The sequence below is a fragment of the Felis catus genome, chromosome D4 (assembly GCF_018350175.1).
Source record: "Felis catus isolate Fca126 chromosome D4, F.catus_Fca126_mat1.0, whole genome shotgun sequence".
Lineage (NCBI taxonomy): Eukaryota > Metazoa > Chordata > Mammalia > Carnivora > Felidae > Felis > Felis catus.
The window spans coordinates 88,759,459-88,786,830 of NC_058380.1; the positions used below are offsets into that span (position 1 = coordinate 88,759,459).

Here is a 27,372-nt window from a genome sequence, read left to right on the forward strand (position 1 = left end):
TGCTGCTTTTCAGCAGTTAACTTTCTGGCAAATACTTTATGTGGTGCCAGCTGCACAGATATGTACAGTGTTAGAACTTCTGTAGAGCAGCTCAGGCTCTCTTTCTAAATACTCTCTCCTGGGCTCATCACGTGCTTCCCTTGTTTAGTAACAAAGAAAATGCCAGCCTCTTCCAGGAACCTAATGGAAAGCCAGCCAGTTCTCCTCGCTTGAGGTGACATTAAAACTGGTGAGCATTTATGACGTGACAGGCGCTGGCACCAAGCGCTTTGTAGACACCCTTACCTTATTTGCATACCACCGCTGTGAGGTTTCCAGAGAGGAGGAGGAGAAAGGCCCCTGTGCCCTTTGGAAATACTTCTGAATTTGGAGTCAGGAGATCCATTTTTGTCTAACCTCTCTCAGCCTCTCTGTTTCTTTGCCTCTAAGACAGAAAGAACCAACATCCTCTGTCCAGCCAACCTTGAGAGGATCGTTTTGGGGATCTAGGAGATGATTCGCGTGAAGGTTTTGAAATCAATAAAGTGCTGACTGTTTGCATTTATACCTGCATGAGGTTCCTTTGAGAGGTCCCTCAATGCAGACAGTTTCGTGGCTAGGGCACTGCAGAGTCCTCTTCTCGTGTGACGCCCGCAGCTCCAGAGCCAGCCGTCCGGGGCCTGGATGCCAACCCTGCTGCCCGCTGGCCCTGGGCATCGTGCTGTCTGAACCTCGGCGGCGTTCTCATTTCCAAATACAACTCGTGGTAGGCCCTCCTTCGTTGAGTTGTGAGATTTGCGGGAGAGATTTCATTTAAATTGTTCAGCACGGAGCCTGGCACAGAGCAGGATGTTAGCACATATCAGCTGTTACTTTAAACAAATACTGAGCAGTCTAAAAGGTTGGCATTGCCAGTTTCTCCAATGGCTGAAGTCATGACAGAATCGAGCTGAACCTACCCATAGGTTTTCTTGTTAACAAGACAGTTTGTTTCCATGTTTGCTCTGATGCATAAAATTAATACTTCTGTCATCAGTTTTAAGGAAAAGTATCTTCCCTTTTCCTGATCCTTTTTTTTTTTTTTTGTAAGTTTTAATTATTTAAGTATTCTCTACACCCAACGTGGAGCTCGAACTCCCAACCCCAAGATCACTGGCCTCACTGAGCCAGCCAGGCGTCCCCGCCCCCCCCCCCCCCCCCCCCCCCGGATCCTTTCTTACGCCCATGCTGAATGTTTTCATTGTGGAAAAGGAATCCCCTTGATCCACGATTGGCGTCTCACTCTTTCCACAGCTCCAAAGATGTGAAGACTGAACATCTACCTCTCATTACCTTGTTCTAAAATCATCGTAATTTTGCCAGTGTAATCGCCGATCCGAAATAGAAACAGGAAAAATGGTCGACGGAGAAATTAAAAAAAAAAAAATACATAACACCGTTGTACAACACGATCGTTAGTTAACAGCACTGTATAGTTAGTTAGACTATAGATATAGCTATACAGTTACACTATAGATAGTGTAGTTAACAGCACTGTGCTGTATATTTAAAAGTTGCTAAGAGAAGTAGATCTTAAGGGTTCTCATCATAAGGAAAAAATGTGCAACTGTGTGGTGATACGGAGGTTAACGAAACTTACTGTGGTAACTAATCTTTTCACGGTCTACATGCAGCAAGTTGTTAGGTTGTACGCCTGAAACTCCTACACAATGTGATATGTAAATCATATCAATAAAACTGGAAAAGGTAAATACAAGACCATAAGATCAAGTGGGATATGGGAAGAATTTAACTTTCCGTCTGTAATAGCGGATCATAATTAAACACCCAGAAAGAGTCATAAAATAAATTCTTAGTTTTGGGGGGTTTGTGGGGTTTTTTTTGTTTGTTTGTTTTTTTACTTTTTTAAAGGAAAAGCACACAGCCCATTGAATTCCTTGTACTCATCACCAGTTTTAATAATTCCCAACGTATGGTCAATTTTAAATTGTCCTTTTTAGTGCAGCTGGCAGAGCGTCCATCTCCTAATCGGAAGGTCCCGAATTTGAGCCTCAGGGAGGGCAGATTAAGTCATTTTTCATAGTCGGCTGGGCCCAAGATTACCTTGGTTAAAAAAAGAACACAGAGCAAATTATGGTCAATCTTGTTTTCTTGCCTCGTTGAAGTTCTACTTCCAAAGCCATTTGGAAAAACAGCTTGCTAATTACTGACATTTGAGAGTCTAACTTTGCCCTCCGATGATGAGAGTTGTCAGTCCCCGAAATTGGCGTTCAGATCCTTCTCTCTTAACCCACACCTAGGTACTTTGTTACCCTGTCTGTGTTGGGTGACACAGAAGACAGACGAGGGAGAAGGAGAAAGAGGTGGGAATTAAGGAGGAGAGGGAGGCAGAGACCCAAGAGGAGAAAGGCTGAGACCAGAAAGGGAGAACCCAGGGGACACGGGATGGGGGAGGATGGCAGAGGTGGGCAGAGGAAGAGATCCAGAGGAGAGGAAGGGAGAGAGCAAGATCCAGAGAGAGAGAGAGAGAGAGAGAGAGAGAGAGAGAGAGAGAGATTGAAAGCAGTGCAAGGGGCTGAGTGTGAGCCATACAGACTGATGGATGGGAAGCCGTGGGAGAGGCACGTGAGTAACCTTCACCTCTGCCTCTGTCGCCTGGCCTCTCAAAACGCCCATCATGAGAGAGTCTGCTTAATAGACTTGTGGGGGGGGGTGAGGAGGTGGGGGGGCGGGGTAGTGTAGCACCCTACACGGAGTGCCTTAAAACTGAATTGAAAAGGTGGGCCGTGAATAGAATCAGCCATTGCTTTTTGGAACCCAGATAGCTTTTTATGGTCCTGTTCAGTTACTCAGGTTAGCAGTAGGAGGAATAATGGCAAACAAGACATTCTCGGGGATTCATCTGCCCTTGGGTAGCCCCTTCGGTGAGTCGGGTCTAACCTGACCCAGGCATCCTTGATGACCTTTTCAGGGAGATCAGGACACACGAAGTGAGTACTCGCAAACCATCCCCGGCCTGGCAAGGCGGAAGGGGAGGCTTTCAGTCTGCCGCAAAGGACCTGTGACAGAGTAAATGCTTCTCTGGTTAACGGGCTCACTGCCCACAGTTTGAATCGGGTCCAGTGCCAGGATCTGGGGAACCTTTCCTCCCCCACAGACAAAAAAAAAAAAGTGTGTGGAGGGGCCGTCTGCCCGTACCGGCCTGTCACGAGTCCTGTTTCTTGTGAAAGCACAGAGAAACGTACTTTCACGTTGCGCTGTGTTTCGGGATCTTGACCATGGTTTACATTCCATTTTTTAAAAAATGATTGCGTTTCCTAGATCTTTATAAAAGCATTCCTGGTAAAGTGCCATTTGCTCTCCATCCTGCTGTCTGCTGTTTCTGCAGGTTCACAGATAATTAAGGTACACGCTTCACTCCGGACTTAATATTTTACTTTGTTGCTAAAGCCAGTCAAGTGCAAGGGGTTCTGCCTAGCTGTTCATTTAAATAAACACCTGGTGGTGCTGTATGTCCTGCCTAGCCCGGGGCAGAGGGTGAAGGCTGTGATGAGAATGCTGGTCTCAGGGCGCCTGGGTGGCTCAGTCGGTTAAGCATCTGACTTTGGCTCAGGTCATGATCTCGCGGCTCCTGAGTTCAAGCCCCGCGTCGGGCTCTGGGCTGAGCGCTCTGAGCCTGGAGCCTGCTTCAGAATCTGTCTCCCTCTCTCTCGGTGTCTCCCCCACTCGTTCTCTCTCAAAAATAAACATTAAAGGAAATTAAAAAAAAAAAATGCTGGTCTCTGCCCCAGAGTTCACGTTATTGTGGGAACAATAATAAATGAAGAAGTACTTGACCTGTAGGGCAGGGTCCTAGGGCCAGGTACCACACGTGGCGTTTGTGCAGAAATTCTCCACCTGCGGTGTGTGTGGAGCCCTCCTGACAGCCCAGCTGGGTAGATGCTGTTGTTGCCCTATTGTGCAATCGAGAAACTGAGGCTGGGAAATTAATGTCTTCAAGACATGGTAGAGTGAATTTAAACAAGGCTTGTCCACCCTGGAGCCCAGGCTTACAGATTCTTCACCTATGAGGTGAAGGGGAGATAATCAGTTAGGGGTGAGGTGCAGAGAGGAGGGAGGACCAGTCAGGCTCACTAGAAGGGGTGAGGCCAAGGAGGATGGAAAGTAGGCTGGGGAGGCATTCTGGAGAGCACTTGTCACAGTGCTCACAAGCTGGGGCAGCAACAAGCTTCGGGTGGGGGAAGCTTCCAGAGGTTTGGGGAGGCTGGAATGGGGGACCAGGGGTTGTGGGAGAAGCTGGTCGCAGACCAGACCCTGCAGGGCCTCGTGTACCCGCTTCAGGAGCTCGGACTTGATGATGACCCCAGCCGTGCTGAGAGGGCCTGTTACACGCTAGGAACCGCGTCTTGCCTGTTAATCTGCAAACCGCAGTCTACCCTGCAGGGCACTTGACCGTCCTGTTCTTTGTGTTGCCACAGGTGACCCTGCTAGTACGTAGTGGCTGGCCAGTGACAGGCAGGATCTCTTCTGCCTCTGCCAGCAGCCTTCTCCATGGGATTTTAATAGGAGAGCCGCTCGGTCGGAGCTGCGTTTTAGAAAGACCCCTCTGGTGGCAGTGTGGAGGCACAACGCAGTGGGCAGAGTCAGGGAAACCAGTCAAGGGCACGGTGGGGCACACGGACAGGACAGGACCCCTCAGGGAGATTGAGGAGGAAAAGTGGCCACGATGTGGGTGTAAACTTAGCTGGGATGAGGCAGGGGTGAGGTGTGGGGGTGTCGTATTCAGAGTGGTTTGAAGATGGTGAGGTGTTCCGTCTTTATGCTCCGTCTCCAGTAACCGTAGGCTTTGACAACAGAGTCCTAGAAAGCGATACAGAATTCTTTTTGTTTTTGCTTTTTGATGGAGGGGACCGGCTCTGTGTATCTTTCAGAAAGTTAATACTTGGACTGCTGATAGAGACGACGCGGAGAATTCTGTTTTCTAAACTTGATTTGCTAGGAACATGATAATGTAAAGATTCCTGGGGAAATACTTAAACCTTGGTCTAATTTTATTTATTTATTTAAATTTTTAAATGTTTGTTTATTTTTGAGAGACAGAGAGAGCGTGAACAGGGGAGGGCAGAGAGAGAGAGAGAGAGACACAGAATCCAGAGTAGGATCCAGGCTCTGCGCTGTCTGCACAGAACCCGATGTGGGGCTCAAACCCGTGAACCGTGAGGTCATGACCTGAGCCAAAGTCGGGAGCTCAACCAACTGAGCCACCCAGGGGCCCCACCTTGGTCTAATTTTAAGTAACTTTATTTTTTATTTGTTATTATTATTATTATTTTTTTTTACTTCTTATTTTTAAAAGGAGTTTTCTCCAGAAACCCATTTAGCTTAACGCTTATAATGCCTGTAAGTGGGAAGTGCTAAAACTGCATTTATTTGTTTACTTATTTGTTTATTTTTAAAGTTTATTTACTTTGAGAGAGAGAGTAAAGAGAGCAAGCAGGGGAGGGGTGGAGAACCCCAACCAGGCTCTTGTCTTGTCCATATGGAGCCCAACACGGGGCTTGAACTCATGAACTGTGAGATCGTGACCCGAGCCAAAATCAAGAGTCAGACGCTTAGCCAACTGAGCCACCCAGGCGCCCCCAAACTGCATTTATTTAAAAAGAAAACTGCATAATTAGGACTTCTCACTAATTTATAGCAGCCTTCTTTTTAGGCCCCTCCCCCTGTCAGATTACAGGGGTTCTACTGAACCAAATCTATAGTGTAGGAGTTGTTAGCCTGGAAAGTCCTTGGGGTCTGGGATAGAATTCAGGGGCTCCATTTCCTTGGATGGGAAAATTTTAGAACTTTATTTCACTAACCTCTAACTGAAAATTAGTATATCATTTTTTAAAGAAGGTAGGTAACAAACCACAGTCAGGTTAGCAGTATTGGTGACTTTGTCACCAGTAGAAATCCGATGTTTTCGTGTCCGTGTAACAGTTGTGATTATCACTTACACATATCAGAACTTTGAAATGATAGTAGTTACTACTAGATCTTGTTTCTTTAATCCATTAATAAGTAGATACTTAACGCATTAATGAGGAAGCCCTGTATCACAAATAAATTTCTGTTTAAGATTTGAGGATTGTTTCCATACAGCTGTTTTCCCTTACAGCCCTCCATATTCTCTGCATTTGCAGACTTTTTTTTTTTTTTTAATTTTTTTTTTAGTGTTTATTTCTGAGACAGAGAGAGACAGAGCATGAGCGGGGGGAGGGGCAGAGAGCGAGGGAGACACAGAATCCGAAACAGGCCCCAGGCTCCTAGCCGTCAGCACAGAGCCCGACGCGGGGCTCGAACTCACAGACCGCGAGATCATGACCTGAGCCGAAGCCGGACTCTCAACCGACTGAGCCACCCAGGCGTCCCTGACTTTTTTTGGAGGCATCCGCAGACATCGCCAGAGGTTTCCACAGCACGGATGAAGATCCCTCCCTGAGTAGCCTCAGTGTGTCAGGCTCGCCTTGGATCCCTGTGTTAATCCTGCTTCCCTTGCCAGGCGAGGTCTTACTCAGGAGCCCCTTCTGTGTAATGCTGGTGACGGGCCCCTTCACACCTCCTCGCCCCAATGTCTGCGTTCTTAGAAATTCACCTGGTCTTCTATTTGACTTTTGCTGTCGAGGCCGCGTACATTTTCCCCAGCTGTGTTCTCTTCCCCCAAGGGGCAGAGGCCGTGTGGGGATTCTTCGCATCACTGCCACCTCGCCCTGCCCCTGCTCCCCAGCAGCTAACACAGTGTTTGGGGGTGCTGGGAAGATGTTGTGAAGTGTGATGTTAAGGCCAAGGCTGTATTCAACTAAGCCCGTTTTTTAAATAATTTTAGCCGCTCTGGGTGAGGGTGTAAATTACAAAATAAAGGACCGTGTAGAAAGTGGGTAAAAGGACTTTCATCAAGTTCAGATTGTGGGAAATAATACTTTTCCTCTAAGCTCATATTCTAAAAAGTTGTAGGAGACTGTTGTATACTGACTTGAGAATAGTCTGAGCATGATCTCATCAGTTGGAACCGAGTATGAAATAAAACACGAAGCCTTCCCTCCTTTTTGAGGGATCTGTTTTATAGATTTCTGAATTACAGAGATTCCTTGAACTGGAGGGTAATAGTGAAAGGCCCACAGAGGAAATAAGAATAAACAACAAGGGTTTAAAGAATTGCATGTGAGCAAAAGGAGAGGGAGTGTTTATCACGCCTGACACACCCTGCCCCCTCCCGACCCCCCCCTCCCCTCCCCTCCCCTCCCCTCCCCTCCCCTCCCCACTGAAGGAGAGCCCACTCCGCTCGCTCTGTACTCACAGAGCAAACCGAGGCCTTGGGCACCAGCACCTACAGGAAGGTGGGAAGCTTCCCAGGGATGTTTTCCCTGGAGGTGAAATCCCTCCCCTCGGGTCTGTGAAGTAGCCTCACGGCCCCTGAAGGTCACCAACATTTTACTTCTCTTCCTGTTTGCCCTTGGTGGGTGCAGGGGCAGCCCCTGGCCGTCTAGACCAGATACGCCTTATCTGAGAATCTTCCGTAAACATTTTTGATCACTGACTCACAACTTTAAGAAAGGATTATTTTTGTATAAGAAGATCTTTAACTTGTACTTTAAAGACCCAAGCCATTTTCTTAGAATACTTAGAATATTTACTTAGAAATAAGTTAAGCAGGCATGGGCCCGAGCATGAGCGCAGGGGAGGGGCAGAGAGTTGGGGCCGGAGGGGGGGACACACAGAATCCGAAGCAGGCTCCAGGCTCTGAGCTGTCAGCATAGAGCGTATGTGGGGTTCAAACTCACGAACCATGAGATCACGTGACTGGAGCCGAAGTTGGATGCTTAGCCGACCGAGCCACCCAGGCGCCCCGACAGACGCTGAAATTTCTTTCCCAAGACTTAACAATAGCCAAAAGATCCATTGGAAGAACAGAAAAGGGGAGCTATTTTGGACATCTTTCTTGAATGAAGCTTCGGGGCTTCTTTAAGGGTCCGACTTCCTGACAGTGGGCCTGGCAGAAAGTCCCCGCGTTTAGCCAGGAAGGTTTAAGTACATTCTGCAGTGTTGGCCTTGTGAGCTGTGATCATTTTTAAGGTTGACGAGCACAGTTCACTATGAGATGAAGCAAGGAACTTGGCATTTATGCACCGTGAGTCAATTTTGACATCAGCCTGGATGGGGAATTGACTGGAAGGTTTTGGTGTCGGACTGTGGCTACACTTCAGTGTCTCCATCCAGAGGCATGCGTGGGCATTACTTCCCTTTGGGCTTCGGCCATAAATTTGTGGAATGGAGCAAGAACTGGAGAGGAAGACGGAGAGACTGCCTTGGATTTCCTGACGTCCTGTTGAATCAAAAAGCGGTGGGAGGCCCTTTCCTTCCTGACAAAGGGCTCATCCCCTCGCGAGAAATTCCCAGCATCGGTCTCCCTGTCGGGGACAGTCCCTCTTGAACCCTGACTTGAAGTCCACAGGCCGCCCTGGGCGAGTATCGGCCTTCTGCCTCTTCCAGGTGTTTTCCAGGCCACTTCCCCCTGATTATGTAACTTTGATCAAATCCAGATGCTGCAGAATGTTTGATAGAAGAGGTCAAATGGCATTTGAGAAGAAAAGCATTTCTGTATTCATGACTTTGGTTTAATTTCCTGTGTGGGCCTGGTCTGCCAGAGTTGTGTGCTCATGGCCACGAGGTTGGGACTCCAGAGGGAGGTGCACAAATGTTTTTTCAGGACACCACGAGGAGATTCCTCCTCCCCCAGGGTTCTTTTTCAGGTTAGATGATCAATTGTGGAAGTGTCAGCTGGCTTCTACTTACGATGGCAGTGTCTCTGTTTTTGTCACTGTTTTCTGAATTGCAAAAACAACCCACATCCATTGTGAGAAATGAGCCAAAACACAGAAAAGAACAGAGAAAATGTTAGATGTTTGTAATCCTACCCCCCCCACACACACCCCTTGTCAACTACTGTTCACAGTTTGGTGCAGTCCCTTCTGTACTTCGTTCAGTTTTTACAAAATTGGGATCACGCTGCAAATGACAGGTTGTAGTATGAGCACTTAATGCATTACTGTGAGTGTGTTCCCAAGCCAGTAGTAGTTTTTGTGTAAAAATATCTTGAATGATGTTCTGAATGTATTCTGTATTACGGATGGACCGCAAACTAACTTATCTTTTATTGATAGATACCTTGTACTTCTCTTTTTCTGTGCTGTTATTTCAAAATTAGTATATAGAGGGGCGCCTGAGTGGTTCAGTCGGTTAGGCTTCCGACTTGACTTCGGCTCAGGTTCGTGCACACGCTCGCTTTCTCTCTCTTTCTCAAACAGAAACACTTGAAAAATGTTAAAAACAATCAGTATCTAGAAATAATCATGTGAGTCTCGGGATAATTGCTGGAGGTAGAGCAAAGGTTATGGAATTATTTAGAGATTCGATTTGTATTTCCAGTTGCCCTCCTAACGTGTATAGCACTTTCTACAGCAGCCGCTAGCTTTGCATGAGAGCTCCATTTCAAGCCTTACACTGACTTAGCCTCAAGAAAATGGGTCTGCCCATTTGACGAAGACTTTGCATTTCTTTGACTATTAGCCAGGCCTAACGTGCTTCCCAAGTTTAATGGTAATTTAAATTTCCTGTGAATTGCTTATTCATGCTTTGGTCCCTTCCTCCCTCCTCCTCCTCCCTCCCCCCCCCCCCCCAGTGGAGGATTTATCTTGTTCTGTCGATATGTAAGAATTCTTTCACGTTAAGAATCCTGAGGCTAATGGTGTTACTTAATATAAGCACAATGGAAGCTCTTTGGACTCGCTTCCACGTGACCGACTTGTTGGGTTGACCATCATGCTCTTGCTTCCTGTAACACCTGCCCCCCCAGTGCCCGGGACCCACGGGATAGGGCAGCCAACCCCGCCACTCCGCTGCTGCTTACTGCTCTTGGCCACACGCAGAGCCCCTTGTGTTTCTTTCCACATCTCTTTATTTCAGATACACTTGTTGTTTTCATTACTTGTTCAATATGAAACCAGTGAAATGCAGTTGTAAGAAGAGAACTGTACCTGTGAACTCCAGATGGACGCCTCAGACATAGTCAGTAAGGACGGGTGGTTTTAAACGTTGCTACCCGACCGGGTGAGAGCGAGCCCGTCGTAAGCCAATAGATGGCATATGGCTCCCAATTTCCCCCAGCCTGCAGCAAGCTGAAGCTGGGAATGTGCTTCGCACGTGCCCACCCTCGAAAGGACAGGCCTTGTCCCCGCAGAGTCAAGGCCAGCAAACCAACTGCATTCAGGTGGGGGTGGGAGATCCCACATCTTTGAAAAAGATAATTTTCTGCTTTTAACTAGCTTTTTTTGGTTAATTGATCAGTCCCCCGTCACGATTGTGCTAGGTGTGCCTTTAGAGCCCGTGTGAACACTCAAGAGAATGGGGGCCCAGCCCATCACTAAGGCTTCTAGGAAATGGCAGTGTTACCAGACCCTCTTCCTTGAAATGATCTTTGCCCTCATGATTCATAAAATGAGATGACCAAACAGTAATGACAGAATTTGGGATTTACTCTTTTAGCAAATACAATTCCTAAAGGTTTACTTCAGTCAGGAGTACAAAAAGCTAGCATCGAAAGACCCTCGTTTTTCATGTTGTAGCGGTTCATTACAACGAGATATAAAAAAATTTTTTTTTTATGTTTATTTATTTTTGAGAGCGAGAGCAAGAGAGAGCTTGAGTGGGGGAGGAGCAGAGAGAAAGGGAGACACAGAATCTGAAGCAGGCTCTGAGCTGTCAGCACAGAGCCTGATGCGGGGCTCAAACCCACGAACCATGAGATCATGATCTGAGCCAAAGTCAGACGTTTAACCAACTGAGCTCCCCACTGCCCCCCCACTCCCAGGCGTCCTCTGTTTTTTGTTCTTTTTTTTAAAGTATTCTTTTTTTTTTTTTAAGTTTTATTTATTTTGAGAATGAGAGAGATGAGGGTAGAGGGGCAGAGAGAGAGAGTCCCAAGCAGGCTCTGCACTGTCAGCACAGAGCTCGACGTGGGGCCTGAACCCACGAACCGGGAGATCATGACCTGAGCCAAGAGCAAGTCAGATGCTTAAGCAGCCGAGCCCCCCAGGCACCCTGGAGTATTTCCGTTTTTAACTGAGGTCATTTTGAATGAATGAGCTTAAAAAGCTGAAGCTATTTAGGAACAGTAATTGCCACCTTGGAAGGAAAATGCTTGATGCTTTTCACAGGGTTTGGGGAAGGAAGGGTCCGTTTTTATTCTCCGGCCTTTCTTATTAATACAAAAGGCATGTCGATGTTACGAAATAGATTAGAAAAGTATAATGATGGAAGCAGACTATTTTTGCTCCTGAGAATGAAACTAATTTTTTTTCCCCACCTCTTCCTGTTCCTTTCTTCTTTTCTCTTCCAGAAGCCCTTCAGAGGCCAGTAGCGTCTGACTTTGAGCCCCAAGGTCTGAGCGAAGCGGCTCGTTGGAACTCCAAGGAAAACCTTCTTGCTGGTCCCAGCGAAAATGACCCCAACCTTTTTGTTGCACTGTATGATTTTGTGGCCAGTGGGGATAACACCCTAAGCATCACTAAAGGTAAAAGGGCCACAGACCACATGGGGGGTTGCAAGAGACAGAAATCAGGGGAAACTGAGGCTTGACTGAATACCCCTTCACTTTAAAGTTGGAATGCAGGGAGGTCCCCCAAAAAAGCCCAGCATCTTTATAAGAGAGCCACTTTTCCTAAAGGAGAAGAGTTCCTATATGATAAGTCCTTAGAAAACGCACATCCCCTATTTCATAGTGAAAGGGACACATGGGCCAGACACGGAAAACACCTTTTACTTTTCTCTTATTTTATTTTGTTTTGAGAAAAAGTATCTTTTCCCTAAGAAACTTCCTTATGTTGGGAACATAACACTTGGGTAACGCAGCGTATATTATTTACGAAAACCGAGGCTGTGTATCTCTCTGCATGTTCTGTATTCTTCTGCAGACCCACAAATGCGTACATTTATGCGGATTTGTTCCCGCGAAGCAGGTAGTTAGGAATTTGGAGATTTTTTAGTAATCCTATAAGAATACACGGGGATGAACAAAGCCGGCGTCAGAAGCTGACGTCTGGTTTGATTCTCTTCCAAGGTGAAAAGCTCCGGGTTTTAGGCTACAACCACAATGGGGAATGGTGTGAGGCCCAAACCAAAAATGGCCAAGGGTGGGTCCCGAGCAACTACATCACGCCGGTCAACAGTCTGGAGAAACATTCCTGGTACCACGGGCCCGTGTCCCGCAACGCCGCCGAGTACCTGCTGAGCAGCGGGATCAACGGCAGCTTCTTGGTGCGGGAGAGCGAGAGCAGCCCCGGCCAGAGGTCCATCTCGCTGAGATACGAAGGGAGAGTGTACCACTACAGGATCAACACTGCTTCTGATGGCAAGGTAGGGGACCGCAGACGGGGGAGCTGACCGGCTGGGGGTGGGCCGCGGGGACGGGCGGGCGGCTAGTCTTTGGCCAGGGGGACCCAGAGCTCCTGCCACTGGGGCTGAGAAGTTACCGCGGCGAAGCTCAACCGGGAAGGCGCTCGAAGACGACATCTTCAAGTGACCGCAGGCGGCGTGCCGGTAGCCCGTGAAAGACCTTCTGTCGAGGACCGATCACGTGATGATGTGATAAGTCCGTGGGCCTGGGGTGGCCCTGTGCCCGTCCTGCTGGGGTTTTGTTGTTAGCTGTTTCATAAGACGGGGAATTACCTGTTGGTTCTTGGACCCACTTCTTGTAAGATATTAAGTCTCTTCCCTTTTAAAAAATCTGTTGTGATAGCAATTCATCTCCAGTGGGTGAAGTTGCAGTGACAGGTAGGTACTTTTAGGGTAAAAGGCCCCTTAAGAGCACTTCCGCCAAATAAGTACATGACATTCTTCCTACAGATAAGATCACGTGTGTATGTGTCTACAGGCGGATACATACATACACACACACAGTTTTTATTTTTTTTTTTAATTTTTTTTTTCAACGTTTATTTATTTTTGGGACAGAGAGAGACAGAGCATGAACGGGGGAGGGGCAGAGAGAGAGGGAGACACAGAATCGGAAACAGGCTCCAGGCTCTGAGCCATCAGCCCAGAGCCCGACGCGGGGCTCGAACTCACGGACCGCGAGATCGTGACCTGGCTGAAGTCGGACGCTTAACCGACTGCGCCACCCAGGCGCCCCCACACACACAGTTTTTAAACAAAAATGAGATCGCGTCATCGTATCAAGAGATTTCCAAACCCAGATTGTAGTTTTTGGGTTTTTTGTTTGTTTTTTAATGTTTGTTTTTGAGGGAGAGACTATGCAAGCAGGAGAGGGGCAGAGAGAGAGGGAGACACAGAAGCCCAAGCAGGCTCCAGGCTCTGAGCTCTCAGCACAGAGCCCCATGTGGGGCTCAAGCTTGTGAACTGTGAGATCATGACCTGAGCCGAAGTCAGACGCTTAACCGACTGAGCCACCCAAGGGCCCCTGTTTCTAAGTTTATCTATTTTGAGAGAGACAGAGACAGTAGGGGAGGGGCAGAGAGGGAGAAAGAGAATCACCAGCAGGCTCTGTGCTGCCAGTGCAGAGCCTGACACGGGGCTCGAACCCACGAACCGTGAGATCGTGTGACCTGCGCCGAAACCAAGAGTCGGACACCTAACTGACTGAGCCACCTGGGCACCCCCTCACTTGTAGTTTTGTAAAAGAGTTGATATATGTGGTTTTGTGATCTTTATATGAACACTGCTTAAGAGTCCACGAAGGGATGGGGGGGATTAACGTTTTCTGGGGTCCTGCTGTTGGCCGCTGCATTTTTCAGTCTCTTTAGACTTCACCTCAGTCCTCGGGGCAGAGGTTGCTGTGGACTACGGCATTTTTGCATTAAGGAGATGGGAACTTAAGAGGGAGAACATTTCTTGCCCAGAATCACATCCTACGTGATCGATGGAACCAGGCTCGGGCCCTGCTATAGACCCTGCTGCTATACTCTGCCAGTGTCGAGGGCGGAGATAGCAGATTATCGGGCTGGGTCTAGATGCTGGATGTGTTGTTGTTGTTGTTGTTGTTGTTGTTGTTTTAGTTTTTTTTTTTTTCAACGTTTATTTATTTTGGGGACAGAGAGAGACAGAGCATGAACGGGGGAGGGGCAGAGAGAGAGGGAGACACAGAATCGGAAACAGGCTCCAGGCTCTGAGCCGTCAGCCCAGAGCCCGACGCGGGGCTCGAACTCACGGACCGCGAGATCGTGACCTGGCCGAAGTCAGACGCTTAACCGACTGCGCCACCCAGGCGCCCCTGGATGTGTTTTTTAAATGGCATGTAATGTGTGCACATGTTTAAAAAAAAAAAGAACAAAGTGAATTAGAGTGGGAAATAATTCCGTCTCCTAATTCCGTTCCCCTGCCCAGAGGCCCCTCCCACCCCCCCGTGACCAGTTTCTTTCAGAGTTCCCCAGTACAGGTTTACGTTTATATTTTTTTAAAAAGCACAAATGATGCAAACTCCACACTGGTCTGCATCTTGCTTTTCCCACCTAGTAATATTTTTTGAAGATTGCTTTCCCGCAGCGCATTTAGAGCCACCTCATTCTTACTAATGACTGCCTCGTGCGGATGGACCGTCATTCACTGAAGCAGTCCCCTGGGGGTTGAGTTTTAGGTGGTTTCCAATCTTTGGCTGTTATAAATAACACGAGGTGGCTTTCACACCTTTAAAAAAATAAATAACGTTGGCACACTGTATGAAAACATTTACAGTAGCACCCAGTCCTCACTGGTAACAGAAGATTCTTGAAACCCTGCTTACCCTCGCTAGAGGTGATGCACTCTTGGTATTTTGTATTCCATTCAGTTCGGTTTCATTTTCTTTAAAAGTTCTGGCCAGAATCCCCTCAATGTATTTCAGAGGCCCCCTAGTGGGTCACATCCTGCGGTTTGAACATATCGCACATACTTTGTTTGGGGTATAAGTGTATGCGAAGTAAGTTGCTGGAACTGATTGAAGGTTCTGTGCATTCAGTACTTGTGTAGATGTCGGGGCGCCTGGGTGGCTCAGTCGGTTGAGTGTCTGACTTCGGCTCGGGTCATGAGCTCGCGGTTGACGAGTTCCAGCCCCGCGTCGGGCTCTGTGCTGACAGCTCGGAGCCCGGAGCCTGCTTCAGATTCTATGTCTCCCTCTCTCTCTGCCTCTACCCCACTCACAATCTGTCTGTGTCTCAAAAATAAATGAACATTAAAAAAAAAAAAATTTACGTGGATGTTGTCAGATTACCTCCCGTAGAAATTGGACAGATGTGTTTCCTCCCCTTGCTTCTGGTGAGACCTGCACCCTCTATGAGAAACGTAGGAGGGCCTGTGTCCCTCCGCCTCATCAACACTGTGTTTAGCAGGCTCGTGGAAACCTCTGTCCCCGATGGGCCACGGCGGTCTCGTTAACGCGTAACGTATGCGCATAGTGTTTTGAGGGATCCCTGTACCGTTTACTAAATTTATCTTTTCCTACATGTTTGAAATATACCAGATTAGCTTATGCATTTTGGGTCTGTCGATCTGCTCTCTGTTCTCTTCCCATACCAGAATTATAATATGTTTCAGCGTGGGGTAGGGCTGGGCCCCTCCTCCTAACCCTCTTAGCATTTTTATGGCTCTCCTCACCCAAAACGAATGCATGTGTGTTTCTCTTTTTCACATTCTTCTCTGTTGTCTTTTGCGCACATCCCAAAGTCTTCTGGCCGAAGTCCTTATTGCTGCTACCTGGTGCTTTCTGTGACGGCAGAGGTTTGTACAGGAGCACAGGGGCTTGCTGATGCGTGACCACAGACCGGCCCTATCAGCTTGTGTTTTGGGGCCTCGCCCTACCCCGGATGTGGAGCTGGGTCCTTCCATTCTGCAAGGGTGCATTCCAGGGTGGCGGGCCCTGTGAAACCGTGCCTTCAGACCACAAGGGTTCCTCTGTAGTGAATTAGAAGAGCAGAGCACCCCGCCCGCGAGGGAGGTGATCTCCCGGAGCTGACAGCTTGCTTCCCATCGGTGTTGTTTATCCAGCGGTAATCAGTTGAGGTCTGTGCTGCGCGGGGCCCCGGTTTCTCCTCCCTGGAGTTGTTTAATCAGGCATCCTAGGAACAGATTCGGGCAGGCATGATCTAGTTTGACGACTCATTAGCCGCCGGTTGGTCCAAAATACTGTTCAGAGGGAGAGAGTAAGGCCTGCGTGTGGGATACATGATTCAGGGAATTTGAGAGGCGTCCGATGAGGATGCCAACCCGTCGGTCGAAAAGCCGGCCAGGGGTGTGCCAGGGGCTCCTTTCATTCCGGGTTGGAGCACAGGGAACTCATTCGACCGGGCTGTGTCCGTCACTGGGCGCCTCACCCAAGCGTGCTGGGCCTCCTGCCGTCTTCCCTCCCTGGCAGAGACCCCTCCCTTCAGCTGTCCGAGCACCTGGAGACGGCTCAGCCCCCGGGGTTATCGGGCCGGCCATCTGCGGAGGCGCCTCTCTGTGAGGCCTGCACTTGAGGGGCTGTGTGGGGTGGGATCATGTTCCTGGAATGAGGGAAACAGTGTCAGAGGTAGTGGGGGCGGTATCACAGCCACGCATGAGACCGTGTGGCTCGGCCCTGAAAAAAAAAGGACTCACATAGCAGAGCCTTGATGCAATCCTTTTTGGATTTCTGAGGGGAAAATTTAAGGTCGGTAGGAGGGACGGGCTGGGGTTGCATAAGTTTAATTCTTATTTTCAAACAGCTAATCTTCACACAACGGCTGAATATGGCAGACTCTTCTCCAAGGCCCCAAAAGATTTCTTTGGTGCCTCCGCCCTCTTGGCTCTGGACCGCTGCTGTTGTCATGTCCCTAAGCCTCGACAGCAGTTGTGGCCGGCCAGTCGGCCCCGGGGCTCGGGGAGCTTCGAGCTGGACTCTTGCACGGGCCGCACCAAACTGAGCCATCGCCGCTCCTAGGACTCTTGACAGTCTGGAGACCCCCACGTACCCCGGGGTCAGAGTGTCGCGCTCTGTGCTTTCTCCAAGCTCCCTGCCAGCTCGGTGGAGTCAAAGGCGCGTTCCTCTCCACCAGCCCCCTGCCTGGATCATTTTTAGTTCTGGCTATTTGTGTCTGCACTTTATTTACTTCTGTGGGATGCCACTGTCAGGTTTCACAATTCCTTGTAGCCCTTGAAGCCCTTGTCCTTTTCTTCAAAGAAGTTCCCAGGTGACGCTTATTGTCACGGTCTGCCGAAGTGACGGGTTCAGGTTGACGGGAATGGAATCTGGGCTTAAGCTTTAGCAGAGGTGGCAGGACGGGCCAACCGCGCAACCTCTTGAGTTTTTAAGATTTACCCACCCTGACGGTGGCTTGGCAGGTGCAGGCATTCCGGGGGAAAAGCCTGCTAACACGTGGCTGACCTTCCCCTTGTCCGGGAGACTCGGAGCACTATTAAGTCCTGCTTAATTAGTAAGTCCTGCCTTCCTGCTGGACTCTGGAAGCTCTCAGGCCAGGCTGCCTGTAACCTGTAACCAGTACCTCCCGGGTGGGACTCCGGGGTCCGAGGCCCCTAAAGGGGGCACAGGACTAAGCGCTGATAAGCCTGGCCGTGTGGCTCTCAGGAGGAAAAGCTGTTTCTGGCGAGCTGCTTTGACAGGTCCTGTCTTTGGGGTTCCTGTGCGATCAGGAAGAGGCCCAGTCCCGGCTGAGCAGCCAGAGTGTTTATGTGATCAGGTGCGCAGGATAATGACATGCCATTCGTGATGCTAATTTCACTTTCTTCTCTGAACGTCTTGATGCTAATTTCACTTTCTTTGATCGGGCCATGAATTCCTGATGCAGACCACCCAGCTCACTAGCAGAATGCGCGGAGCTCAGAACTAACCAGAAGGAAGCCTCCAGACTTGACTGTTAGAAGATGGTCGTGCAGGGGCCCCTGGGTGGCGCAGTTGGTTAAGCGTCCGACTTCAGTCAGGTCACGATCTCGCGGTCCGTGGGTTCGAGCCCCGCGTCGGGCTCTGGGCTGATGGCTCAGAGCCTGGAGCCTGTTTCCGATTCTGTGTCTCCCTCTCTCTCTGCCCCTCCCCCATTCATGCTCTGTCTCTCTCTGTCCCAAAAATAAATAAACGTTGAAAAAAAAAAAAAATTTAAAAAAAAATAAAAAAATAAAAAAAAAAAAAAAGAAGATGGTCGTGCACTGCGCTGGAAAGGGAGAGTAGCTTTAATATTTAATAAGCGTCGGTATGTAAATTTTACGCTGACAGATGAACTCTAAGTCACAGGGTCTGTACATTTAATTACAGAAAAGGATAAAGTGGGTGTGAGCAGCGAAACCTCCCGTAACTCTGAAATCTCTAGCAGGAAGAGCCTGTGAGGGAATCAAAGGGGACCAAGCACGAATTCTGCATAAACGAGGGCTTGGGGAGCCATTAGCATTCTGGGTGGTTGAGGGAACTCAATCCTCGATCCTCGATCCTCGATCCTCGGGTTGGAGAGCACTCCTTGCAAGCTGCCAGGGAGAAGGGGAGAAGTAGGTAATGAGCCTTGCTCCCAGGTGACCTGCGCCTCCCCCCACCCTGCCCTGGGGAGCCCAGCAGGTGGATAGGCTCTTACTGTGCCAGTGCTGGGGGGGGGGGGGCTTGGATTCCAGGGAGCACTTCTTCCCTCTTGTCTACACTCCACGGTAGCAAAAACAGCTGCCCTGAAACAGGATGGCTTGGAACACTTGGCACCTGCAGTGAGGTAGTTGGACAACTGACAGAGGTTTCCAGAGAGGGGTGGGATTAGGGGCTGTCCCCACATCCCACCCGGCCCTGCCCACTGACAAGTGTGCCAAGGACGTCACCGTGTGGACGTTCGGCTCGGGGCAAGCTCCCAGGCTGGCGGTGCCTGTGCTCCCTGCCTCCTCCCGACACCTTCGTGCACCCTGAGCACACTCAGAGTCAGGTTCTCGGTGGGGCCTCCTGGTGGGCCTTCTCCTCACCCTGAAAGGTCCTGCCATTGGGGGGCACCGTCTTGCAGAGGGACGAGTCCCCCAGAGCTAGAGGCTCTTTCTCGACAGTTCTTGGGTTGCTCAAGAATTTTGTTTCGCTAGGATTGCAACCAAAAGATTGTAAATTACAAACCCCTAAGTCAGAGTTGGCCACTGGCTCGCCTGAGTTTTAAAACTCTGTCATCTCCCCAAGCGAGAAAGAATCCTATTTACCCTCTCGAGGGTTGCAAATGGCATCGACTCATGCATTCGTTAATATTTTCTTCTTTGAAAATACTTTAATTCTTTCCTATTACAAACTTACAGAAAGTGGTGGGGAGCCTCCCATAACCGACAGCCAAGGCCTTGGGCTGCTGTGTGCTTCAGGCTTTTTCTTCCTTTTTCTGTTTCCACCCCACCCCCCTCTTCTGTTTTTAGGTAATCAAGATACTGCAGCTATAGGTGACTCCCCTTCCCCTTTCTTCTTCCTGCCCCAGGCATCACCGCTCTTTCAAACCCGCGTTCCTCCTCTGTCTCTGTAGTCAGGGCAAGTCTTACGAACACCTAGTCCTGGTTTTTCGTGTCCTTTCCCCCTTCCCACACTCGCTGGCTGCCCTTCGTGAGCTGGTAGGTTCACTGATCCCTTGTCTGCCTGGGGCCCAGATGTCCTGTGTGGATTACAACGTGGAATTGCTTAATGTGGAAGCACTCCCTCACCGCCTCCCTGAAACGAACAAAACAAGGAGAAGAAGACAGAGAGCTGTCACCATCCACTGCTGGCTGCCTGTCAGCTGCTCTTTTCCTTTCCTTTCCGTGTGTTCAGACGAGAACCACACGCGGACGGGTCGTGTGCACTCGTGTCCGTAATCCTCTCTCCTCCCTTCCCCACGGCGGAGGAGGCTGTGTGGCCCTTGTGCACCCCCGATCCATTCCTGGCGTGAGCTGACCGGGGGCACCCATGGTGGCATCCAGCTGGGGTTTGCAAGCCTTGGCCTCTGGGGCTCCTTAGCCCAGATCGAGGGAGTAAGAATGAGAAAGAGATTTTGGTTTTGTTTAGTGATTTCCATCTCGGGTCACCGTTTAGATCTGGATGATTATATGACTATAAGTAATAATTCTAGGTTTCAGGTAATAAGCGTAATTTTAAACAATTACTTTCTTGGGGTACCTGGGTGGCTCCGTCGGTTAAGCGTCCAGCTTCGGCCTAGGTCATGATCTCACAGTTCATGGGTTCGAGCCCCACATCTGGCTCCGTGCTGACAGCTCAGAGCCTGGACCCTGCTTCGGATTCTGTGTCTGCCTCTCTCTGTCTCTCTCTCTCTGCCCTTCTCCCGCTCAGGTTTTGTCTGTCAAAAATAAATAAACGTTAAAAAAAAACTAAAAACGAAAAAAAACCTTTCTTTTTTAGTCTGCAAATACTAAGTTCTGCTCTTCGTTAATGTAATCAACAGGCATTTATTTAGTGCCTATTATGTGCTCATTTCTTGTTCTCCACACTGGGGATCCAGGATAAAAACAGACCACTTAGGGCTTTGCTCTCAAGAGCCGACATTCTAGAAGGTGTTGACAGACAGGAAGTAATCCAGCAGATAAACAGGGACCGATCAGCCAGCGGTAAGTACAATGCAGAGAAGGAAGGAAGGTGATTTGATGACTAGTGCTGGGTGATGACTAGGTCCAGTGGCACAGTGACAATGACATTTACCCTGGGCTCGGAATGGTAAGGGAGACCCAGGCGTATGATGATTAAGTGGCCGAAGGATTTCAGGCAGAGGGAGCAGCAGGTGCAAAGGCCCTGAGGCATTTTATTGTATCTTTCTGCCTCGGCAAGTAAATTACAGCAAGTGTCGAGGAGCACAGTCTAAGTGATTTTCTGCACACTCACTTGGGCTCAGCAGAGTTGTCTGGGTGTGTGCGTGCCCGTGGGCTGAAGGCTGTGCTGTCTCTGTTTCCCTCAGCTCTACGTCTCCTCAGAGAGCCGCTTCAACACTTTGGCGGAGTTGGTTCATCATCACTCGACTGTGGCGGACGGGCTCATCACCACTCTCCATTACCCGGCCCCCAAGCGCAACAAGCCCACCGTCTACGGCGTGTCCCCCAACTACGACAAGTGGGAGATGGAACGCACGGACATCACCATGAAGCACAAGCTGGGAGGCGGCCAGTATGGAGAGGTGTACGAGGGCGTGTGGAAGAAATACAGCCTGACGGTGGCCGTGAAGACCTTGAAGGTAGGTCTGGGGCTGCCGCCGCGGCTCGCGGCTGAACACGGTTCGTTGCTGCCGGTGGGCAGCCCGGGAAGGGCCTCTGCAGGCCTCGGCCGACCTCTTCCGACGGGTTCAGTCCCCCTCCCAGACTCCGTGCCTCCACGGAGGGTGAGCGCTGAGGCACGCTGTGGTTTTTGGTGTAAAAAGATTAGTCATTCGGAGAAGTTTTTTCATTCCGTGGCAAGAGTCTTTTAAAGCCGTGGGTTTCCGTTCTGTCCGTGTGGCCTTTGAATCACTTCCTATCGAGAAGCAGGAGAAGGAGGGGAGGAGCTGTGAGTTTTGAAAGAAGGGGATTTAGCCAAAATGCATTGGACTCTCCAGTGGATGTTTGTTGGCAGATCTGGGAGGCAAGCGCGTTGGGCGTTCCTGGCAGGTTCCATCCAGTTCTGTGTCGTGTGGGTCCCGACTGCTGGAAATGCGAGCGGACGGAGGCATGAAGGGGACGTCAGGGCTCCTTACTCGGGTTCCGTGCCATCGTTCTCTCGTCTGCACTAACGCATGGTGTTCGTAGTTTCCGGGCGGGGTTTGAAGTTCTTTGAAACCTTGAGGCCCAGCAGCGGGTTTCATCCGGGGCGCTCGGCCTTCAGGATGTGATCTGAGCTTTCTACCTGTGGCCAGAGCGTCCCCTAGCGTTGACCTGTGCCATTTGCACTTGCTGTAAGCGAACCGATTACCCTGACAACCACGCGGAGGCTGAGGGGAGGCCCTCCTGTAGCCGTTGGACAAGAAGAAGAAGGGAAACATCCACCCGGCTGGAGGAAGGGACCCCGGCGCGCACACGCCTCTCAGGAGCCCGTGGGGCACGTGCTTGGAGACCCGGGCAGCCAGATCGCTTGCCTTTCAGGGACTCTGTTACTTACCTGCCGCCTGTACTCAGAGGTGCAGCAAAGTGGAAATTACAGTTTCTGGCTCATGTAAAGTGATGCTTCAGAGAAAGACTCGCAGTCTGCAGTTCTAGAAAACAAGGGGGGCTCGTGGCGCTCATATTGAACGTACCCCGTTAGATCAGCCCTTGGGGCAGGACTGACGCTTGTGTGTTGGGGGAGGGGTGGGTAGCATGGTTTGGGGTCACTTGAGGACTCCCGGATACTTTCCAGACATGATTTTTTAAAAACTCAATAAACACTTAGCGAGACCCTCGCTTCTGCTTGCCAGACCCTGGGCTTGGCCCTAGGGTTTTACGAATAGAGTTCTGCACCCCAGGCCAGCCTAGGTAGGTAGAACAGCGCAGTTGGGAGGAGAGACGGGCAATGACAGAACCTGCAGCGTGGGGTGACCGGGGCCCGAGGCAGGAGCGAGGCGCCCTCACACCGCACAGGCACGAGGTGGGGAGGGGGGGAACTGGTGAGCTCCCCACGGTGGGGAGAAAGTGCAGGGTGGGTTGGTGCCGGAGTGGAGGAGCGGAGGCCTGGACAGAGGCGGAGGGCATAGAGCCCCCGGTAAGTCACGGAGGCTACGGAGCCGGGGACATTCTCCTGGCGGCAGTGGGGCGCAGTGGAGGGTCTGATCCGCAGGAATAAGGTGATTGGATATGCGCTGCACCGGCCGCTGCCCCGTCCCCCCACCCCCAGACCAGGCAAGTCCAGGGAGAGGCGTGTGCTTGTGCTCAGTGTCCCGATCTGGCACGAGGCTGAACACCAGGCCGGCCTCCGGGCCCTGACCGGCTTGAGAAACCGTTAAAGGCCCGGGCATCACCCACACGCTCGCCAGTATTTGCACACGTGAAACGAAGAGGAACAAAAGCACAAAATTCCTGGTTTCCACCCAGCAAGCCTTGTTTGAAAACGTTAGAAAGAGGGAGAGTTTGCGCTGCTCGAAGCGTGGGGAGGACACAGTCCAGCAGCTGACGCTGTGACGTTGCTTCCTGAGCCGCCGCCAGGGAGTCAGGGCAGGGCGCCTCCCGGAGGGACTTGTCTGGCAGTGGTGGCTTTCTTGTACCCGCAAATCAGACTTATCGGGAAGTTGGGTGCCTTTTGGAGTCTATTTCTCTAATGATACGCTACTAAACTTTTTTTTTTAATACTTTTAACGGTTGTCCCCAAGAGCCTTATTAACTTACAGTCCTACAGCCGGTAAAAAAGTACAGAATCTAGTTGTGTGGATTTCTCGGAGTCGTCACCCCAGGTGATAGCTAATTAGGGAAAAGGGAAGGCGTCAGATTCTAGAGATGTATGTCAACCCGAAATACAGTACTGGGCAAGTGCTAAGTAAATTATCCCTTCTTCCTCCTCCTCCGCATAAGGCACATCTCTACATTAGGGTTCCCGCTTGTCCAGTAAGATTGATAGCACTCTTTGGGGCATTTATCGCCCCTGGAGAGGTTGAGAACCTTGAGTGGGTTCTAAATGACAGTTACGGTTACTGTTCATCGAGCTCTTACTATGGGCCTGCAGTCTGAGCGCCCCGCTCCGCGTGTAGCATCTCACTTAATCCTCACAGGCACCTTGTAAGGGAAGGGCCCGCCTGTCACTGCCATCTCAGGCTTGAGGAACGTGCAGTGCGGGCGGGCCAGGCAACTGGCCTGGTGTTACCCGCCGGGGAGCCGCAGACCCGGGGTTCCGGCCCAGACATCCTGCCCCAAAGCCCGGCTCCTTTCTTCTCCTCCTTTCCTTAATTGTCATTCCAGTTCTCGCCCCTCGCACACCATGCAGAACACGTCAACCACAGTCATGCGTCTTAGACGTCTCCCATCCCCCTCCCCTCCCCCCATTCGCTTCCCCTCGGGTGGCAGCTAGATCTCCCTCGCTCTTCAGGACGCCTTGGAAAGCCCTGGCAGCTCTTTGCACCAGACCCCAGCCGGGCACCTGAGTCTCAGTCTGCCTCCCACCATCCCCTGGTCCGTCCCATCCTGCCTGTTTTGTGTCGCTGGCCCCTCAGAGGGCAGAGGCAGACCCTCTTGAAGCAGCAGGGGGTGGCAAGACCCTGCTTTAACCCGGACTCTGTGTTGATCCACCAGGCAACGTTGGGTCCTGTACCTTCAGGGCCGGAGACCAAAAAACGGGAGACAGGAGGGTGCTAGGCTGACCCCTGTGGGCGGGAAACTGGAATTACAGCAAAGGCCACCGGCCGGACTTGCTGGTTTGAATTTTGACATCATTCACCAGATCCTAGGCTTAACTTTACCTGCGTGTGATCAATGCTAAAGGTGGGATGTGCCTGAGAGAAACAACCGTCCAGTACAGGGAAGTCCCACGTTTCAAATGAGCTGTATTCCAGAAGTTTGTTTATGAGCCCTCCTTTTTTTCTTATGAAGCCGTTCTGGAAGTCCTAGAATCGGGGAAAGACTGCTCTCGATCTAATGTGGCATTAGGATTGACTCCTAAGCTCCTGACAGACTTACCGTTAAAAAAGTGGAAGATAACGTTGATGAAAAATGTTAAGGCTTAAATTCTTTACCTGTTTTTCGAATAGGTAACGTACGCACACGGTATCCTCCCCCCTGGATTTTTGTGCCCTTCCGGAAGTAGTCCTTCTAACCGTAGGGCAGCATGCTGTGGACACTGCCCTGCACCTCCTAGTGTCCACCCCACGTAGCTCGGCACCCGTTCCACATCCGTATACGTACGGGGGTCTTGCTTTCGCGTGGATGTCTTCCAGCGTCTAGCAGCCTTCAGCTTTCCAGTACTTTGCTGTCACAGACCGTGCCCCAGGGGTTCTCCCCGTTGGCCGTGAGGAGACTGTCCCGGTGCCAGTTTGCACGCGGCCAGCCGTGCCGAGAGGGTGCCTCCGTTGCCCTGCTCCGCCAGCCTGTTTCGGTCGGGGTTTTGTTGGTGGTGTTTTCCCCCAGGCAGTTGGTTCTACTGGAGAGCTGCAGAAGTGAGCAGAGAAGCCAGGGCTCCAGGATGGCCCTGGACAGTCGCTCGCGCTGGCTCTCTGACTTCCGAGGGGGCTGGGCCTCAGGGAGAGAGGCCGCGCGACCCGGAGCCCACCGTTGCGCGCTCTCGCGGCGGGTTCTGTTCTGGCCGTGGGCTGGATACGCCTGCGAACCCGAGGACCCGAGTTCTGGGGGCTCGGTGTGTGGCTGTTTCCGCGGACCTGGCGGGTGAACCGCCTTCCTCGGTCCGGCTCTGAAGCCCGGCCCCATCTCTGCAGCCCCGTCTCTGACGGGTGCGGGATGCTGCTTCCCCGGGGTCGTAACCTTGCTCCCCTGACACTTGGTTGAGAACCAGGGAGCGAGGGGGAAACGGACCTCTCAGCCCCTCCCCCCGGGGACTTGGTCCCTGCTGAGACTCAGGGAGGCACCCGTGGGACACTGAGCCGCCGATGTCTCCGTTATGCCGGAGAATACCTTCACTTGGGGGCGAGGCCAGGGAGCAAAAAGGGTGAATGAAGCTGGTTAGAGAACCAGAAAAACAGAAGGTGTTGGGCCCGGAGAGTGCCCATCTGAGAAAGACAAAAACGAAAACACGGAGCGATAGTAACTAAAGACCCAGCCCGTCTTTCCTACGAGCGCTGTGTTTAGCCGGCTTCTCAGCCGTGTTCGTTACAGTAGAAGTGGGTCCAGCCGGCTGAGTGCTGCCCGCGTCTGGGCGCGGTGCTCGGGACTCTGCGCACGAGGCAGATGCTGCTGTTCTCCCGGTGTGTAGACGGGACCTTGTTCAGAGACCTCTCTTCTCTGGCGTGTGAATAACTGCGCTCTGTATGTGGTCACACAGCGGCAGGGCTTGGTCCACGTAGCTCTGAAGCCATCCTTTTAACCACCCCTGTACCGGCCAGGCCTTCGTGTGCATCTGGGCCGGGCCAGTCAGTCCCCATGAGGAGAGCCGGCCGACCCACCTGACTTCCAACGGACAAGGCCGAAACTCCGCGTTCACTCAGTGGTGCTTTCACCCTAATTATCTGTGTTAATTTTACTCCGTACGTGGGAGATGTCTCTTTGAAAAGATGACGGAGGGGCGCGTGGGTGGCTCGGTCGGTTGAGCATCCGGCTTCGGCTCAGGTCGTGATCTCGCGGTTTGTGAGTTCGAGCCCCGCGTCGGGCTCTGTGCTGACAGCTCGGGGCCTGGAGCCTGCTTCGGATTCTGTGTCCCCCTGTCTCTCTGCCCCTCCCCTGCTTGCGCTCTGTCTCTCTCTGTCTCTCAAAAATGAATAAACGTTAAAAAAGAAAAAGAAAAGAAAGCGTTTAAATGAAAGGGAAGGAACATAACAGGATAGTTTCCCATTTAACACAGCTACTAGAAGAGAGTGCTGCTGGTAGTGGCAGCTGTAGGCTGAACCCGGCCGGATTCCACCAGGGGGAGACAAATTCACGCCAATTGCCCTGAAAGAAAAAAACAAGGAATTATCTATAGCATCCACACGTGTGTGTGCGTGTGTAGGAATGAGGGGGAAGACGAAAAGACGGGCAAGAAGAGGAGAGGGATGGCTCCGAAAGCCGTATCGTTGTTCTCGCATGTCCACGCCTCTCAAGATCTAGAACGTGGTTCTTCTAGAAAAGCGGCAGGAGCTGTCAGAGCCCACGATCTCTGTGAAATGGTGTCACTGTGCGGAGTTGGTTATTGTGGTGGTTGAGAAGAAGGAAAGCTCCACTTGCCCAGAAAGCTGTATTTGAGAGCTGCGTCGTGAACCTCCTGTTGGCCAGGCGAGGCTCTTGAGGCCCCCGGTCCGTGCGTGAGCGGCATCGTCTTGGCGGATTCCAGCAGGCTTCCCAGCCTTTGACGGCCGCGCATCACCCGGTGGATCAGACGCGCCAACGGCATGCTCTGCGGAGCGTGTTGAGGAGCAGAGAGGACTCCCAAGAATCGGACAGCCAGCGGAGCGGTGGCAGGGATGAGTTCTTGCCCCCCCCCCCGTACGGCTTGACACAGAGACTACCAACGATGTCTCATTGACATCAGAGCAGCCCACGATTTTTAAAGAGCAGCAAATTGCAGCTGAGTTTCAGCCTCAGAGAGCCCTAGACTAAGTGATAATGGGCTGACACGGATCCTCAGCGGTCACGCTCCGCTTGTAGACAGGATTGGCCGCAGCGGGAACGTGCTGAGTAGAGGTTGACCTGTCCTCTGGAAATCTCCACGTGCAGGGGCAAGAACGGCGCGGCCACCGGGAGGCTGCAGTCAGGACCCTTTGAGTGCTTTGCCTCCTGAAGGGGCAGGCACGACCTGGAAGGTTCCACCTTGAAAATAAGCCCGAGGAAGCTTTCCTC

The 27,372-nt window shown here is 51.0% G+C and overlaps 1 protein-coding gene and 1 long non-coding RNA gene across 4 annotated transcripts in view; one reads left to right on the top strand and one right to left on the bottom strand.

Annotated features, from left to right (window-relative positions):
• Positions 1-27,372, top strand: part of ABL1 (ABL proto-oncogene 1, non-receptor tyrosine kinase) — a 150,850-nt gene that overhangs the window by 101,850 nt on the left and 21,628 nt on the right. For both annotated transcript variants that reach the window (XM_003995974.6, XM_023242856.2), the window contains exons 2-4: positions 11,417-11,590; positions 12,137-12,432; positions 20,919-21,191. In XM_003995974.6, the coding sequence (XP_003996023.4) occupies positions 11,417-11,590; positions 12,137-12,432; positions 20,919-21,191 (743 nt within the window). The remainder of the gene's footprint in view (positions 1-11,416; positions 11,591-12,136; positions 12,433-20,918; positions 21,192-27,372) is intronic.
• LOC109494013 lies at positions 18,197-23,831 on the bottom strand. Of its 2 annotated transcripts, XR_006588879.1 has the most exons (4): positions 23,287-23,831; positions 22,088-22,181; positions 18,603-18,721; positions 18,197-18,498 (listed from the first exon to the last, which is right to left on the bottom strand). It is a non-coding gene; the product is annotated as an uncharacterized LOC109494013 (long non-coding RNA). The 2 variants fall into 2 exon arrangements; XR_002737696.2 differs by lacking the exon at positions 18,603-18,721.